The following is a 19,723-nucleotide window of genomic DNA, read 5'->3' as shown; positions in this document are numbered from 1 at the left end:
TTATAAGAGTAGAGGGGCATGAAAGGGAAGCAGTGGTTGGGAAGGGAGTGAGACAAGGTTGTAGCCTCTCCCCGATGTTATTCAATCTGTATATTGAGCAAGCAGTAAAGGAAACAAAAGAAAAATTTGGAGTAGGTATGTAAGAATGCTGAAGATTAGATGGGCAGATCACATAACTAATGAGGAGGTATTGGATAGAATTGGGGAGAAGAGGAGCTTGTGGCACAACTTGATTAGAAGAAGGCATCGGTTGGTAGGACATGTTCTGAGGCATCAAGGGATCACCAATTTAGTATTGGAGGGCAGCGTGGAGGGTAAAAATCGCAGAGGGAGACCAAAAGATGAATACACTAAACAGATTCAGAAGGATGTAGGTTGCAGTAAGTACTGGGAGATGAAGAAGCTTGCACAGGCTAGAGTAGCATGGAGAGCTGTATCAGACCAGTAACTGAGGCGGGAAATCGGTTGAAAAATGGTTCTGAGCACTATGGAACTTAACATCAGATGTCATCAGTCCCGTAGAACTTAGAACTAGTTAAACCTAACTAACCTAAGGACATCACACACATCCATGCCCGAGGCAGGATTCGAACCTGCGACCGTAGCAGTCGCGCGTTCCGGACTGAAGCGCTTAGAATCTCTCGGCCACTGCGCGGGAATTCGGTACCAGTCCGGTATTTATCTAGTCGGTTGTGGGAAACCGCCTAAAAAGCACAACCATGCTGTTTGGCCCACCGGCCCTCGTCCGTAATGGGACTGGCGCACCCTCCCAAAAACGGTTATCGGGGCGTGTAATTAAAAATGGGCGATTACTCTTCGTAACTGAGTACACCGTCGAAAAATAAGCCCATTTCTCGCCTACAGGACGATAACTTTTCCCTTCGCCTCGTATTACTTTCCTGCCCCACTGTGAAACTCAATGGAGGCAATTCACTCGATGTAGCCACCCATAAACCGTGTGTCACAAGGCTATTTGAGCGAAATCAGTGCAGTGTATCTTGGCGATGTGCAGTTCGCGTGTCGGCCGAGGGCTGCGGATGCGCTGCGCTGAATAGCAGGGCGCAGCACTAAGATGCGGCGATTAGGGCGGCGGTATCAGGGCGGCACGCGACACCAGGAAGCGCTTAGTGGCGGCTTTAAAAGCGGCGCGCGGGTGGCGCGAGCAGCCACCATGCCGGCGGACACAGCGTGCAGGGCGGCGGCGCTCGGCGCGACCGTGGCGCTCCTGGTGGCGGTCGTGGCCGTCGTGTCGGGCCAGGGCGGGCCGCCCGGGGGCGGCGGGCCGCCGTCGCAGCCAGACCCCGACGACGCGCCCAGCAACAAGGTACGCCCGAGTCACCGTCCGAGCCACAGCCAGCGGACACCGTCCGAGGCAGAACACTGAGGCGACAAAAGTCCTGGGACACCTCCCAATAGGGCGTCAGGCCTCGCTTTGCCCAGCGCAGTGCAGCAGCTCGACGTGGCATGGACTCAACAAGTCGTTGGAAGTCTCTTCAAAAATACTGAGCCGTGCTGCCTCTATCGCCGTCCGTAATTGCGAAAGTGTTGCAGGTGCAGAGTCTTGTGTATGAACTGTCCCATAAATGTTCGACTGGATTCATGTCGGGCGTTCTGGATGGCCAAATCATCCTCTCGAATTGGCCAGATTGTTCTTCAAACCAATCGCCAAGAACTGTGGCCCAGAGAAAATTACATCCTTGTTTGGGAACATGAACTCCACGAATGGATACAGATTGTCTCCACTTATAACCATTTCCAGTCAATGATCAGTTCAGTTGCAGCAGAGAACCCACTCCATTCCATGCAAACACGGCCCACATCATTATGGAGCCACCTCTGCCTTGCACAGTGCCTTGTTGACAAATTGGGTCCGTGGCTTCGTGGGGTCTCCGCCGCACTCCAACCCTACCGTTGGCTCTTAATAGCTGAAATTGGGACTCATCTGAGCAGGCCACGGTTTTGCAGTCGTCTAGGGTTCAACAGATATGGTCTCGAGCCCAGGAGAGACGCTGCAGGCGATGTCTTGTTGTTAGCAAAGGCACGTGCATCAGTCGTCTGCTACCATAAGCCACTGACGTCAGATTTTGCTGCATTGTCCTAATGGATACGTCCGTCGTACGTCCCACATTGATTTCTGGGGTTATTTCACGCAGTGTTTCTTGTCTGGTGCCGCACGGGATTAGCCGATCGGTCTGAGGCGCTTCAGTCATGAACTGTGCGGCTGGTCCCGATGGAGGTTCGAGTCCTCCCTCGGGCATGGGTGTGTGTGTTTGTCCTTAGGATAATTTAGCTTAAGTAGTATGTAAGCTTAGGGACTAATGACCTTAGCAGTTAAATCCCATAAGATTTCACACACATTTGCATTTTTTTTCTTGTCTGGTAGTACTGACAACTGTATGCAAATGCCGCAGCTCTCGCTCGTTAAGTGAAGGCCGTTGACCACTGCGTTGTCCGTGATAAGAGGTGATGCCAGAAATTTTGTATTTTCGTAACACTCATGACAATGTGGATCTCGGAATACTGAATTCCACAACGACTTTCAAAATGGAATGTCCCATGCGTCTAGCTCCAACTGTTATTCCGCGTTCAAAGCCCTTTCATTTGCGTCCAGCGACCATAACCACGTCGGATACCTTTTCATATGATCCGCCTGAGTGAAAATGACAGCTCCATCAATACACTGCCCTTTTATACCGCCATCTGTAATTGTGCATATCGATATCCAATGACTTTTCTCACTTCATTGTAGTTCAAGATTTACTTTGACACGTTCCTCACCATGGGTACCCATTAGAAAATATGGTCCAGTTAATACATGACCGAGGAATTGGACCACTTTCATGCCTACACCTGCATGGTAGCCAACAGAAAAGTTATTGTGTCACCTGTAACAAAATTGTCAGTTTTCAAAAAGAGAAGTAACAGGATGCAGATCTGTGATGTCCATACGTCTGCGTGCGATCATTCACCAATACGGTGCCACTGAAGAGACAGTAGACGGAAAGCAATTGAAGGGTAGCGGTTTCAAGGGCAGAGGGATGAAATTGCCACAAGCACCATGGGAAAAATCCCTCTGTGATAGTCTGGGCGATAATAGGGCTACCGACGGATTTGTGCCAATAGCGACAGTTCATGCGTGATAGTTGGGAAGCGTTAGTGCAGAGGTTTCACCATTACAGCTGGTCCCCGAAGATATTTCCGGGACCAGCTGCAGTGATACCGTACCTCTATCATCCCAAGTTGCAATCTGAGAGGTCAATTCGATTATAAAATCGGCCGCTCGTTATGTTTAGTTGTGTGGGATTTGTTTGTGTCTTTGTTCGGCTTTCCTGTTTGTGACAGCTAGTTAGCTGTATGAGTAAAACTAGCGGTGCGAGTCACGTTTGCTTAATACAGGGCTCCACCGATGTTGCATTGTATCTATATTACATTTAATCCTACAATAGGTGGTTACTATCAACCTAAGGAAAACATTTTCGGTTCGTTATACTTCCACTTGCGGTTTGTGAACATATGACCAAGTGTACATCCTACAGCTGCGCAGAAGCAGGTACTCCTGTATACTGGGGCACTTCGAGGTTTGGGGAGCAGAACAGGCAGAACGAGCCGTCAACAACGCCTGCAGGGGACATGACGAGACACAATCTGCCATTTCCCTGCAGAGAGCCATTTCGCTGGTGAATCGAGATCCGTGCAATTGTGGGACGACTAGTGGCTGGCAGTGAGGGACTACAAGCTACGGTCAGTGAAGCAACTGTCCGCCGCGGCGTTCAACGTGCCGGTTACTCCGGCGAGATTAAGTGGGCCTGGCCTGCCTCCGAACTGGCCACCGTATCCTAACACGTACCTTCCCACACTGGCGAGAGAAATCCTAAGTCTGTGATGCCTGTGCCGTGCAAATCACTGTACGCCACGTTATAACTGAGAGCGTTTTACACCGAGATGACAAAAAAATCATGGGATAGCGATATGCACATATAAAGAAGGCGGTGGTATCGCATAAACAAGGTATAAAAGGGCAGTGCATTGGTGAAGCTGTAATTTGTACTCAGGTGATTCATGTGTTAAGGTTTATGACGTGATTGTGACCGCACGACGGGAATTAACAGATTTTGAACATGGGAGCTAGACGCATAGGACATTCTATTTTGGAAATCGTTAGGAAATTCAATATTTCGGGATCCACAGTGTCAACAGTATGCAGAGAATAACAAATTTCAGGCATTACGTCTCACCGACGACTGAGAGGAGCGGCGTTTGCGTAGAGTTGCCACTGATAACAGACAAACGACACCGCCTGATATAACTGCAGAAATCAATGTGGGACGTACGACGGACGTATCCGTCAGTACAGTGCAGCGAAATTTGGCGTTGACGGACTATGGCAGCAGACGACGTACACTAGTGCTTTCCATAACAGCAGGGCCTCGCCTGTGACGCCTCCCCTGGGCTTCTGACCATATCGGTTGGACACCAGTCGACTGGAAATCTGTGGCCAGGTGACGTGAATAACAATTTCAGTTGGTAAGAGCTGATGGTGGCGCAGACCACACGAAGCCATGGACCAAAGCTGTCAACAAGGCACTGGGCATGCTGGACGTGGCTCCATAACGCTGTAGGCTGGGTTTACATGGGACGGACTGGTCCTGTGGTCCACTTAAACCGCTCATTGACTGGAAATGGTTATGACCGGCTATTTGGAGACCACCTGCAGTCGCTCATGGACTTCATGTTCCTAAATATCGATGGATTTTTTGTGGCTGACAATTCGCCATGTCACGGCGCCACAGCTCTTTGCGATTGGTTTGAAAACCTTTATGGACAATTTGAGCGAATGATCTGGCCACACATCGAACATTTATGGGACATAATCGAGAGATCAGTTCGTGCACAAATTTCTGCATCGGTAACACTTTCACCACTATGGACGGCTATAGAGCAACATGACTCTACATTTCTGCAGAGGACATCCAACGAATTATTGAGTGCATGTCATGTCGAGTTGATGAAGTACGTCGGAGAAAATGATATCCGACACAATATTAAGAGGTATTCCATGACTTTTGTCAGCTCAGTTGATATTGTGATTGGTGGGCAGAAACAAATAGAGATCGGGGTCTGCCCATGTTGTACCTGGTGACAAGACAAGTGTGGCAAAGTTTTGAATAAAATCATTTTGGATATTAGGCAGGTCGTTATAAAACAGTTAACCGCGCTGAAGAGGACGGCTACAAAGTCACCCGAAACGTCGGCAATTCAGTGATTTATAGTGACTCAGCCTAACACCCAAAATTATTTTATTCAAGAGGACACCGGTGTGAATGCCTACGTACTTATGTAAGTGAGGTAAAGCATTTAAATTTTTTTGAAGTTGGAGTTTCCAGTGTGTTGTACACCGGTGTGAATGCCTACGTACTTATGTAAGTGAGGTAAAGCATTTAAATTTTTTTGAAGTTGGAGTTTCCAGTGTGTTGTACATTAACTGCGTCATAACTTTTATTCCTGCGATCAGCCAGCCACAGCCATCTGCGATATTATTTTAATTCTTTCCACTGCATTTTCCTTTTTTCTGTAAGTTTTAGATCTGACATCGTGATTTTCATTGTTTTGTATGTGTTGGCGAGTTCGTGTGCATGATTTAAGGGTGGTTTTTATGTTTTCCTTCGCAGTTCACGTTTTAATAATTTTGTGGCCTTTATTGACACTCGCCTCATAAAAGTTCAGTACTAGCGCTAAAGACTTCACCCAGTTAATAAACAATCAACTGTAGGTCCTACAACAGTGAGGGAACCTAGTGAAATTCTACTGGGTATAGCGACACGTGGGAATTTGGGGAAGTGAACAAGTAACTCTTTCCAGATCATCATTCCTTTGTTCCAGTTTCTTTTCCTCTTCATCAACTCTTGCTTCTGTGCTTGCAGTTTTGAGAGCTGTGTACCCTTGCAATCACGCTGCCTTTGTAACTGCTCCATTGGGTCAACTAGCTTTTCATTTTCTATTTGATATCTACTACAAAGTGTTTCTCGTTCCCTGTTTGTTTCCTCACACTGGTCAAATGTAGTTCCCAGTGCCTAGACTCCCCCCCCCCCACAGTTGATGACAGTTTCCCTGGGACTCTTCGAAATCGAGCCCCACTCTCTGAATATCTTGCTTTGACTTTTCCAGCTCTTTTGACATCTGATGTACTCGTACAACTCTCTTTAAAAGCTCTGCGCCTTCATTAGTATCTATGGCATCTCAATGATCTAACGCATCACACACTGTACGTCCTAAAATTAAATGCTTTATCTGCCGTGAAACTCCTACAGAAGAAGCTATTAAAGAGCTAAAAATGAGAACAATTGGACCAACGCGTACCTCACTTCTAATACCTATGTACACGCCAGTTCTAAATTACTCACAAGCAAATCTGTACAAAAGAAGACGTTGGCAACGAAATAATTTTAATTTTCATGACGGCCCTCTCAAGTAGTCAAAGTTTAATTATAGCCACTCTGTAGATTCACCTAACTACTCTGCGTGGTTGTGCTCAAATGCTACTCACTTCTGTACCCAAGTCCGACCCCGGTAGCTGAGTGGTCAGCGCGACAGACTGTCAATCCAAAGGTCCCGGGTTCGATTCCCGGCTGGGTCGGAGATTTTCTCCGCTCAGGGACTGGGTGTTGTGTTGTCCTAATCATCATCATTTCATCCCCATCGCCGCGCAAGTCGCCTAAGTGGCGTCAAATCGATAGACTTGCACCAGGCGAACGGTCTACCTGACGGGAGGCCCTCGTCACACGACATTTCATTTCATTTCTGTACCCAAGCATGTTGTTCCAGTTTTAATGGCCAGTGTTGTATCTATTGACTCCGTATCGACGTCACTCTCCACCGGAAGTTCAAATGTTTACATTACTTCATCGCTGCTTATACACGGTCCAGTCACGTTAATTTGAACGCTGCCTACGTTCGACGTCAACCTGCAATAACCACTCACAGACTGCTGGTGGCAGCACTAACAGTGGAGGATATATAAAGTGTGTCTGTAGAGACGAAGAAAACAGTGCAGACATTTCCCCCGAAAAAGGAGCGATTTACCTGACTTCCAGAAGGGCATGTTCATTGGCTTTCGGGCTAAGGGTGGAAGCATTTCCGAAACGGCTAAGTCTGTAAAGTGTTTGCCTGCCGCCGTGGTAAAGTACACCGTGCATGGCAAAACGGCGCTATCAAAACCGGCGCCGAGGCAACTGTGGTGAACCACGAGCCATAGATGACAGGGGTGAACGGCGGCACCAGAGATGTGTACGGAACGAACAGACGTGCAACTACTGAGCAATTGACAGCCCAGGTGAAACAAGGGGCTACGAACATTGTCTCCTCAGTGACCGTTCAGCGAAAGTTACTGCTTACAGGCCTCTGCAGCAGGCTCCTGTTTCACGCACCCATGCTGACTGCTGTTCATCGGCGACGAAGGATGGAATTTGCACGCCAATACCACAACTGGACACTCACTGAATGGTGACAGATGGGCTCGCCTGGTGAATCAGTTTTTATGCTCCATCAGACGGTTGTTCTCTGGCGTGTGCGGCGCTGTAACAATCGTCGGAAGGCTTCAGGCAGGAAGAGGGAACATTCGTGGCATTCACTGGGCCTCTCATCATTCTGGAAGACACAATTGATCAATACAAGTATTCATCTATCTTTGGGGACTATGTCCTCTCCTAAATGCAATTTGTTTTTCGTTTACACGAGGGTCTGAAGCCCTGTAGTTTGGTCCCCAAACCAACCAACCAATCCTCTGCACGATGATACCTACCAGCAGGACAATGCAACGTGTCACACAGCTCGCCATGTACGTGCGTGATTTGAAGAGCTCCAGGATGAGTTTATCGTACTCCCCTCGCCGTCAAACCTCTCGAATTAAAATCCAGTCGAGACTCTGTGGGTTCACCTCGATCGGGGTGTTTGAGTCATGCATCCTCAACTGCTGAACACTGCACAGCTGGCCACGGCGCTGGAGTCGGAATGGCCCCACATCCCTGCCGGTACCTTCCAGGACCTCATTGTCCCCTTCCTGCACGTTCACACGGCGAAAGGTGGCTGTTCAGGCTTTTGATAGGTGGTCACATTAATGTGACTGTACCATGTAGAATAAAGCTACATTAAAAGGTCAAGATTCTGTGCACTCCTGTCGAACACCGAGCGTCTCTATGGGGCAAGGAGGGTATGGAGGAAGTTAACGTAAATGAATCGCTTTTATGTACAATTACGTTACAACATAAGCAATCATCTGAAAAACACAACACCAAACATAGACTTAACGTTAAGTTTTTCGTAGAGAGTGGTGGACATTGAAGAAACTTGTTATGTCCGTTACCTCTAACGAGTAAGACACTAACACGAGGTTAATGTGTGCTGTATCACACAGTGCCAACGGAAAATTTTCCACCTAAAACGCGTAAAACACGTTTTTATGCAGAGGTTCTGTTGGCACACCACTTACAAACCAGCTGAGTGGAAAGGAGAAGCTGGCTCAAGCTTCAACGATACAAAACATGGACTACTGACCAATGGAAACATGTACGGTAGTTCGGCTAGTCTACATCCAGATGTGTAGGCCGATATGGGGATTTGAATTTCACGCCTTCTGAATGTGAGTCCAGCATATCAGTCACTGTCGTACATTTCTCGGTACGGAAATGACGCGGCTATGTAAGAAGATGTCGAGGTGGTTGTTATGCCAGAGCCAAGGTAGCCCCTGAGGGCCGGCAACCCATATTACACAACAGAGGACGGGGTTGTCTATGTCCAAGACGTACCAAAAGCAACATGTTAAACACCAGCTATTTACATGCAAGATAATGGAAACAGTCATTCCGAGAGCTACATCCTGCAGGGGGAGCTCTAGCCACAGCCTACAGGAAGTATCACTACATCACAACCTGATTGGCTGGAGACAGCTATTTAGGGGCTAGAACTAGTCCCGAAGTTCAGTTCACTCTGGATGCCGACCTCGTGGACTTCGACCGTTGAAGATTACGTCTTCGTCTCTGAACTGGACTTTTACTAATGTTTTTGTGTGTGTGTGTGTGTGTGTGTGTGTGTGTGTGTGTGTGTGTGTGTTACCACGAACCTTCGTGGAAAATTTAGAAGTCATCAACCTTGTAAACGTATATAAATAAAAGTTGTGTTTGTGAAAAATTGCGGATTGTCAATCACTACACAAGTAGCGACGAGTTGGTGCCTGCATGTGTCTTCCTCATGGCGGAAGTTGTACTTCAGCAGCTGGTGCAAAGTGTGCAGTACTTACTACAAGGTTTTAAACAGTTCTGCAAGAAATCTCAGGATACACAGGAACGTTTATTTACGGAACTCTTGCAAAACCGTCCGTTCCGCCGCCCCCGCCGTTTTCCGCTTTCAACGAGGATGCTGAAGACTGGGAAACATACGAGAAGCGGCTCCAGCAGCATTTTCAAATCCACCAGGTTGTCCAAGAGGCTGCTCGTCATTCCTACTTTTTGTCCTGGAACCAGTCCAAAGTGTATGTTCTCTTGACGAAACTCCAACCTCAACCTCCGGATTCTTTGACTTTCTCCAATATTTGTGAGGTTCTCACTGCTTACTACCCACGACGGTTCCACATGTTGGCTGCCTGTGTCGAATTTTACCAGTGTCGCAGGAAGGCTGGCCAATCCTATCGACAGTGGACAGTGGAACTGCAAGGTCTCAGCCGGAAATGTCACTGCAACATACGAGTCTCCAAAGAATCCTCATCCAGGCTGCCACTGACGTCGCTTTCCGGGGCGACGCCCTCAGACTCGACGATCCCACTCTGGACCAGATCATTGATCTAGCATTGGAGTACGAAGTCACTACGGCGGCCGACAAGCGTTCGGAATCTTGGGCAGAAGTGGCGGCCCTCCGCGACCACGACGCCTCGGAGCCCGTCGCGTCGCTGGCGGAGATCGAAGACGTTGCCACCGTCCGTTCCGATGACCGGCGCCGACCGCCCTGTTCTGCACAGCGTCGACAGGGCAGCCGCCCTGTCCAGGAATTCGCGCCCTCCAACGGCTCCACGGGTCCGGCGCAGACTGTCGGTGCACGGAGGCGCCCTCGCCAGCCCCCTGCCGTCCTGTCCAGGATGCTTTAAGAACCATGCACGGGGAGACTGCCCTGACAGGTGGGCATATTGTGCAGTGTGTAACCTTAACGGACATGTCAGTTCAGTCTGCCGATCTCGGCAGCCCCCTCCTCACCCGGCCAATGACTGTCGGGGGCCTATACCCATGGATAGCAACCAGGTGCAGTCTTCAGGATCTTCCAAGTTGATGATCGACGTTTAGGTCACCGGTCGGCCGTTGCAGATGCAGGTGGGTACTGGAGCAGCGGTATCACTGATCAACTATTCCTCTTATGCGAAGATTGCTCCACCCCCCCCCCCCCCTCCCTGGCGCCCAAACCTTGGCGCCTCCTTACTTATAATAAGCAAGCAATCGCCCTGTTGGGTCATTTCACGGCTTACGTCCTGTATAAATCGGTTCGCCGGAAAGTTACCTTCCTTGTTGTCAACAATGCGGCCACGGTGGATCTCTTTGGGTTTGATGCCTTCTGGGCCTTTGGCTTCGCCATCGACGACAGTGTTCATCTGGTGTCTTCCTAAGTTCCGTTTCCGGCAGTAGATACCTTGTGCGTGGAATTCCAGGACCTCTTCTCGCCGGGCGTCAGCTGTGCTCAAGATTTTCATGCATCGCTCCAGCTGAAACCGTCTGCTTGCCCCAAGTATTTCCGTGTGCAGCAGGTTCCCCACGCCCTCCAGTAGCCTCTTCAACAAGAAATGGACTGTTTCACCATGAAGGGAGTCGACGGAGTCGTCACTCCTGTCCGTTACAGTTAGTGGGCGACACCCTTGGTCGTCCTAAAGAGACCAGATGGGTGTCTGCGAGTTTGTGGCGACTTCAAGGCTACACTTAACCCTCAGATATAGGTTGAAGACTTATCCCCTCCTGCGTCTCGAGGACCTGTTCTCCAAGCTCTCAGGGGGTCAATTTTTTTCGAAGATCAATCTTGCCAAGGGCTACCTCCAAATACCTTTCAATGAGCCTTCTACTCACTTGGCCGTCCTCAACACACAGTTTGGGCTGTTCCGGTTGAATTGCCTCATGCAGACTATGGCATCACTAGTGCACCGGCCATCTTTCAGCATTAGCAGCTTTTGCACGATGTGATAGGTTGTATAAACTACCTAGACGACATCGTTGTCACCGGCCATACCACTGATGAACATCTCAGTCGCCGGCCGCGGTGGTCTCGCGGTTCTAGGCGCGCAGTCCGGAACCGTGCGACTGCTACGGTCGCAGGTTCGAATCCTGCCTCGGGCATGGATGTGTGTGATGTCCTTAGGTTAGTTAGGTTTAAGTAGTTCTAAGTTCTAGGGGACTGATGACCACAGCAGTTGAGTCCCATAGTGCTCAGAGCCATTTGAACCATTTTTTTGAACATCTCAGTCATCTGTGACAATTGTTCCTATGCCTGCAGACTGCGGGCCTAAAATGCAACCTGCTATCTCATACCTCGGTCGCATCATTTCCTGCGATGGCATATCGCCTACCTCCTCCCACATCGCCGCTATAATGGTCCTTCCTCGTCCACGTGAAGTCCACCAATTGCGGTCTTTCCTGAGTAAAATTGCTTACTATCGGAAGTTCATTCCCTCCGCCGCCCACATCGGCGCCCCTCCATTACCTATGCCGAAAGAACGTGCCTTTTCATTGGTCCCTGGCTTGTGAATCAGCTTTCCAAACCTTAAAGCGGAGGTTGCGCTCTGCGGTGTGTCTCATGCCATATAACATATCTTTTCCTCTCCTCTTGGCTACGAATACCTCAGACTATGGTGTTGGGGCTGTCCTTTCGCACCGTCTACTGGATGGATTAGAACGCCTGGTGGTGTACATATCTAAATCCCTTACAGATGCCCACTGAAAATATTCCCAAATTGAGAAGGAGGCCCTAGCCATCGTGTTTGCCGGTACCAAATTCCTGCCATCCCTGTATGGTACGTCTTTTCACTTAATCACTGACCTTAAGCCCCTCGTGCCCTTATTTTCCCCATCAGCCCAGTTACCCACAAAGACTTCCCACCACCAGCAGAGATGGGCCCTATTCCTTTCACGTTTTAAGTACACCATCCATTTCCGGCCCACCTCCCAGCATGCCAATGCCAATACCTTACCTCAGCTCCCCTCCGGCCAGGATTCAGCATTCGATTCGTTGGACCTCCTAATTTTTCATGACGACATACAGGATGCGTTAGATGCATTCCCAGTCATGGCTGAGTGGGTGGCCGCAGCGACGACTGTAGATCCGCACCTACAACTGGTGCGCGCTATGTTCTCTGCGGCTGGCTGATGCTTCCTCCACCTCACGCCCAGGCTGATTCTTCTTCTCCATCCACCATCAACTGGTGACTGTCAATGGGGTGCTCCTCCATGGCCTTGTTCGCACTTTTAAAACTCAGATGAAGAAGTACATGGAGGATGGAGGACTGTTCTCAGGAAGAAGTTCTTACATTATTTTACAGTACCTGCAGGGCCACTCTGGTGGGTGACAAGAGTCCAGTCAAACCGCTCCTTGGTCGCCAGCCTCAGACTCTACTCCCTCTCCTCCTGCTGCAGGTTGGACCTTGCACCCTGCCTGGTGCTTCCCGATATTCATCAGGCTCCAAGGTGTGGGCTCACAGTTTCGGGCCCTGGCCCAGCTGGCTTCTGGGGGTCGTTATCAGGCCCCGTGGTCGACAATTGTTCGACGTACGCCTGGACAACAGGGTGGTTTCGTGTCACTGCAACCAACTGTCTCCTCATTTCCTCGAGCAGCCACAGCCCCAAACACTGGCTCCCCTCTCTCTACCATCGCCAGCCCCAACCTTGGGGCCTATGTTAATGCCCTCTCCAGTTGGTGGATGATCTTCCTGGAGATAGCCAGCAGACGCCAGCTGCTAGCCCTGCGCCGCCGCATACTCCAGACCTGGGGTAGTTCCGGGACCTTCGCCTGAACCCACTTGCCGGCCCCTCTTCGGCGCCGCCTCGTTTCGACGACACAGACGTCCCCATGCCGCTTTCCCAGCACGACATCGCCTCGCAACCACCACTGCTTCGGCATTCCAGCCGCCTCGCGCGGAAGGCGGCGCCCTACTCTCCAGCGGCTGGGTTCCACTGCCTCCATCAGAAGGACTCAGCTGCAGATCAGCCTATGGCACTGGGCTATATTAATACTCTCTCCCTCGCGATCGCCTGTGCCGCACCAGCTTTTCCAAGGGGGGGAGGGGTGTTATGCCGGAGCCAAAGTAGCACCTGAGGGCCAGCAACCCTCTCAATCTACATTATTCCGTGGTTTATTAAGTTTTCAAATTTAAACTGACTTTTTGATCACCCGGTATATATATATATATATATATATATATATATATATATATATATATATATATATATATATATCAGCGGAATCATGACTGTGTTGTGTACGAAAGAACAGACACCACTCATGTAATAACAGTATCTGAATATAAGTTGGAGATTCCCAGGAAACACTTACAGGCGGAAACAGCTATCCGATAGCGAAAGGAGACCTGTTAAGAATACTGGATGAACGAATCCACAGACGTTTTTATGATCTACTACAGATCACTATTGTTACTTTTTACGTATAGACACAATTGCTTCATTCTACCTTCCTGCCACGTCTCCATATCGTCCTAACTTACTGTTACAATTCCTTAGATCCGACTGGCATAAACACACCACTTCACTGCTATGACTTAGGTCAACGGTGGCGGGTCGCACGTCATTGTACCAGTCCACATCACCTACAGCGCGCCAAAGCGAGGTGTGCGCTCTTCTAAGGGGCTGACTAGTATTTTGTTCCGTGAGGTTACTGGTACTGAGCTTCAGTATAGATTGCTTCCCAGATTAACCCACCCAAAGCTTCGACAGTCAATATTCACTGTGCGTCAGAATGAATGAAAATGAATAATAATAATAATAATAATAATGAAACTTCCTGGCAGATTAAAACTAAGTGCCCGACCGAGACTCGAACTCGGGACCTTTGCCTTTCGCGGGCAAGTGCTCTACCATCTTTTTTTTTTTTTTTCAAGGGCCCTACTACTTTTTTTATTTTTATTATTTATTTATTTATTGCATTTTGTTCGTTGTTGATCGTTGTGTTTGGTCGTTGCGCACGTTACATGACATCCGTTCAAGTTCGTTTGTTGATCCTTCCACTTAGTTTTTTTTATTACAGAGGTCAACCGGCTCTCTGACCGAACACGCTGAGCTACCGTGCCGGCAGCATCTGAGCTACCGAAGCACGACTCACGCCCGGTACTCACAGCTTTACTTCTGCCAGTATCTCGTCTCCAGTATCTCATTCTGGAATAATAATAATAATATTTATTCAACATCCAATAATCAAATACAATCCCTGGAAATAATACAGTTTCAGGACATCATACAGATTATTTTTCTGAATACGTCAGTTTATAAATTACAAACTAAAGATTTATTTGTATCAATAAATTTTACATTTTGATGCATTTTACATTTGGTAGTAGACAATCACAATATTACAAATATTGTTGTTAACAACATTATATTAGTTGTAGGTTACTTAAAACTATGAGCTTGACATACTTACGAAGCACTTTTCATATAGATATAGTACTCGTCCAGGGAAGAAAAAGGGTTTTCAATTAGAATTCCTTTTAGCTGATCTTTTAATTTGTTAGGAAGGGCTGTGAGACTTTTTGGTAGGACATTGGCTAGCTTCAGCGCAGCATGAAGTGCTTTTTTTCATATAAAGCTGTTCTGTGGCTATTTACATGGTGTCTGAACTTTTGCCTTGTATCGTATTGGTGCAGGTCACAGTTGAAATTTGGATTTATTGTTGTCAAGAGCAATATAACTTTTAATATGTATACACCTGTAATGGTAAACACACCTAATTTTGGGAACAGATTCCGACATGATTCTTTAGGTTTGGCACCACAAATAATTCTAATAACTTTTTCTGTAGTATTAATAATGTGTTGAGGGTGGCTTGGGTTGTTGCACCCCATATTTCTACGGCATAGTTTAGATTTGATGAGAACAGGGCATGATAATCAGTTTTTAGAACTCCCATACCCTTACAATATTTGCTAATCATATTTGTAGCAAATACATTCTTCGACAGCTTACAGGCTAAGGAATCGATATGCATGTCCCATTTGAGGCTGCCCTGGATTGTAATTCCCAAGAACTTTGTCCATTTTTCCTTTTTTACTAGACTTCAGCGTGCAGACGGTGAGTTGACTTAGAACTGTGATAGCCAAAAAGCTCAGTTGCCTCTCATCTGCCTACAAGTGCCGTTCAGTATGAGATTTGCAATCGAAAATTTCATGAAGATTGAAATCCGCTCTGTAGTACGGTTTTAAACAAATTTTGTGCTGTATGTGTCTTAAATGTTACGCGGTCCGAACAGGCCTCGGGAAGTCCAACGGTACTGGCAGGCCGCAATGTCATCTTGAGCCGATAGGCTTCGCTGGATGCGGATATGGAGGGACGTGTGGTCAGCACACCGCTCTACCGACCGTTGTCAGTTTTTGACTGGAGCCGCTACTTTTCCATCAAGCAGCTTCTCAATTGGCCTGACGACGTCTGAGCGCACCCCCTTGCCAACAGCGCTCGTCAGACCCGGGCGGTCACCCATCCACGTGCAGGCCAAACCCGACAGCGCTCAACTTCGGTGGTCTGCGGCAACCGTTGTTATCACTGTGCCAAGGCCGTTGGCCCCCTTGTATGTTAAGAGTGCAGTTATTTTGCGCCAATGGCGTAGTTTGTTTAAAATTAAAAGGACAAATGTTGGTGATAGTCCGTGGCAGTCCGCCTATAGATAGCAGCTGGTTGGTAGAGAACGTTCACAAAAATGAAATTCTTGAAAACCGTCATTTCACGTTATCTCAAATATCGGGTTTTCATGATATAATTTGTGAACAATTATGGTATTGCAAATTCTGTGGTCCTTGGATTCCAAAACTTCCTTCTGAGAACCACAAAACAACGAACAATTGTTTCTACGGGCAAAATAGCTGTCAGTGGTGAGGCGTCATACCTCCATGGAAAAACAAGAACTATGAGCCAGTATGGTTATGGCTATTTACGTAAGGGATCTCATTTGTGAATGTTATGGAACTAGGAGGCATAATAAATTTTGAAATAACGTGGCCACACTCTGCTCGACGGGTGGAAGATCTCTAGCGTCTGTTGAAATGGGGCGTTTTTGACCATCTCCACAGCAACGACTTAGATCCACATCTTTATGCACATGAGAAAGTGGCTTGGCTCTCAACACTTTGACTCCGACGTAGAACTTCTAGGTGCTATCATGCGGCGGCTACAATGTTGTTAAAGGATACGATGAATCCTTAAATGTGAATGCTGATTATGTAAAGAATCAATATGAAGGCGCAGTTATAAGATTTTTCTAATGAATTTTTTTTTAACTGTGCTTTATGGAATGTACATTGCTGTTCGTTACAAGTGCGTGAGTCCTATAAGTAACAGGTCGTATATATTTCTCTGTCGGCTTTTACAGCATTTTTGTACGCTGAAGTCTTGTAAAAAAGGAAAAATGGACAAAGTTCTAGGCAGCCTCAAATGGGACATGCATATCGATTCCTTAGCCTGTAAGCTGTCGAAGAATGTATTTTCTACAAATATGATTAGCAAATATTGTAAGGGTATGGGTGTTCTAAAAACTGATTATCATGCCCTGTTCTCATCAAATCTAAACTATGCCGTAGAAATATGGGGTGCAGCAACTCAAGCCAACCTCAACACATTATTAATACTACAGAAAAAGTTATTAGAATTATTTGTGGTGCCAAACCTAAAGAATCATGTCGGAATCTGTTCCCAAAATTAGGTGTGTTTACCATTACAGGTGTATACATATTGAAAGTTATATTGCTCGTGAAAACAATAAATCCAAATTTCAACTGTGACCTGCACCAATACGACACAAGGCAAAAGTTCAGACACCATGTAAATAGCCACAGAACAGCTTTATATGAAAAAAAAGCACTTCATGCTGCGCTGAAGCTAGCCAATGCCCTACCAAAAGGTCTCACAGCCCTTCATAACAAATTAAAAGATCACCTAAAAAGAATTCCAATTGAAAACCCTTTTTATTCCGTAGACGAGTACTATATCTATATGAAAAGTGCTTCGTAAGTATGTCAAGCTCATAGTTTTAAGTAACCTACAACTAATATAATGTTGTTAACAACAATATTTGTAATATTGTGATTGTCTACTACCAAATGTAAAATGCATCAAAATGTAAAATTTATTGATACAAATAAATCTTTAGTTTGTAATTTATAAACTGACGTATTCAGAAAAATAATCTGTATGATGTCCTGAAACTGTATTATTTCCAGGGATTGTATTTGATTATTAGATGTTGAATAAATATTATTATTATTATTCCAGAATGAGATACTGGAGACGAGATACTGGCAGAAGTAAAGCTGTGAGTACCGGGCGTGAGTCGTGCTTCGGTAGCTCAGATGCTGCCGGCACGGTAGCTCAGCGTGTTCGGTCAGAGAGCCGGTTGACCTCTGTAATAAAAAAAACTGAGTGGAAGGATCAACAAACGAACTTGGACGGATGTCATGTAACGTGCGCAACGACCAAACACAACGATCAACAACGAACAAAATGCAATAAATAAATAAATAAGTAATAAAAATAAAAAAGTTGTAGAGCCCTTGAAAAAAAAAAAAAAAGATGGTAGAGCACTTGCCCGCGAAAGGCAAAGGTCCCGAGTTCGAGTCTCGGTTGGGCACATAGTTTTAATCTGCCAGGAAGTTTCATTATTATTATTATTATTATTATTATTATTATTATTATTCATTTTCATTCATTCTGACGCACGGTGAATATTGACTGTAGAAGTTTTGGGTGGGTTAATCTGGGAAGCAATCTACACTGAAGCTCAGTACCAGTAACCTCACGGAACAAAATACTAGTCAGCCCCTTAGAAGAGCGCACACCTCGCTTTGGCGCACTGTAGGTGGTGTGTACTGGTACAATGACGTGCGACCCGCCACCGTTGACCTAAGTCATAGCAGTGAAGTGGTGTGTTTATGCCAGTCGGATCTAAGGAATTGTAACAGTTAGGACGATATGGAGACGTGGCAGGAAGGTAGAATGAAGCAATTGTGTCTAGACGTAAGAAGTAACAATAGTGATCTGTAGTAGATCATAAAAACGTCTGTGGATTCGTTCATCCAGTATTCTTAACAGGTCGCCTTTCGCTATCGGATAGCTGTTTCCGCCTGTTAGTGTTTCCTGGGAATCTCCAACTTAGGTCAGTTTAAATTTGAAAACTTAATAAACCACGGAATAATGTAGATAGAGAGGTAAAAATTGACACACATGCTTGGAATGACATGGGGTTTTATTAGAACAAAAAAAAGTATTGCTAGACGCGTGAAAGATCTCTTGCGCGCGTCGTTTCGTGATGATCGTGTGCTCAGCCGCCACTTTCGTCATGCTTGGCCTCCCAGATCCCCAGACCTCAGTCCGTGCGATTATTGGCTTTGGGATTACCTGAAGTCGCAAGTGTATCGTGATCGACCGACATCTCTAGGGACGCTGAAAGACAACATCCGACACCAATGCCTCACCATAACTCCGGAAATGCTTTACAGTGCTGTTCACAACATTATTCATTGACTACAGCTATTGTTGAGGAATGATGGTGGACATATTGAGCATTTCCTGTAAAGAACACCATCTTTGGTTTGTCTTACTTTCTTATGCCAATTATTCCTACTCTGATCAGATGAAGCGCCATCTGTCGGACATTTTTTGAACGTTTGTATTTTTTTGGTTCTAATAAAACCCCATGTCACTCCAAGCATGTGTGTCAATTTGTACCTCTCTATCTACATTACTCCGTGATTTATTCAGTTTTCAAATATATACTGACTTTTTGATCACCCAGTATATATATATAGGGTGGTCCATTGATCGTGACCGGGCCAAATATCTCAGGAAATAGGCGACAAACGAAGAAATTACAGAGAACGAAACTTGTCTAGGTTGAAGGGGGAAACCAGATGGCGCTATGGTTCGCCCGCTATATGGTGCTGCCATAGGTCAAATGGATATCAACTGCGGTTTTTTTATATAGGAACCTCCATTTTTATTACATATTCGTGTAGTACGTAAAGAAATATGAATTTTTTTGTTGGACCCATTTTTCGCTTTGTGATAGATGGCGCTGTAATAGTCACAAGCATGTGGCTCACAATCTTAGACGAACAGTTGGTGACATGTTGGTATTTTTAATTAAAATACAGAACGTAGGTACGTTGGAACATTTTATTTCGGTTGTTCCAATGTGATACATGTACCTTTGTGAACTTATCATTTCTGGGAACGCATGCTATTACAGCGTGATTACCTGTAAATACCACACTAATGCAATAAATGCTCGAAATGATGTCCGTCAACCTCAATGCATTTGGCAATACGTATAACGACATTCTTCTCAACAGCGAGTAGTTCGTCTTCCGTAATGTTCGCACATGCATTGTGTTGTGTCTAGACCATACAGCCTAGACACAATGCTGTAGCCGATAGGGCACGCAATGCTAACGCAGACGGGCGTGAAGTCTGGAACATGAGACTTATAAATG

The 19,723-nt window shown here is 46.5% G+C and overlaps 1 protein-coding gene across 1 annotated transcript in view; it reads left to right on the top strand.

Moving 5' to 3' along the window:
• Positions 1-1,072: 1,072 nt before the first annotated feature.
• Positions 1,073-19,723, top strand: part of LOC126235100 (uncharacterized) — a 57,363-nt gene continuing 38,712 nt past the window's right edge. The window contains exon 1 of the mRNA XM_049943834.1: positions 1,073-1,324. Within this exon, the coding sequence (XP_049799791.1) occupies positions 1,073-1,324 (252 nt within the window). The remainder of the gene's footprint in view (positions 1,325-19,723) is intronic.

Source organism: Schistocerca nitens, chromosome 2 (assembly GCF_023898315.1).
Source record: "Schistocerca nitens isolate TAMUIC-IGC-003100 chromosome 2, iqSchNite1.1, whole genome shotgun sequence".
NCBI lineage: Eukaryota > Metazoa > Arthropoda > Insecta > Orthoptera > Acrididae > Schistocerca > Schistocerca nitens.
The sequence above is the reverse complement of the archived record's forward strand: the minus strand, read 5'-3'. Positions and strand labels throughout refer to the sequence as shown.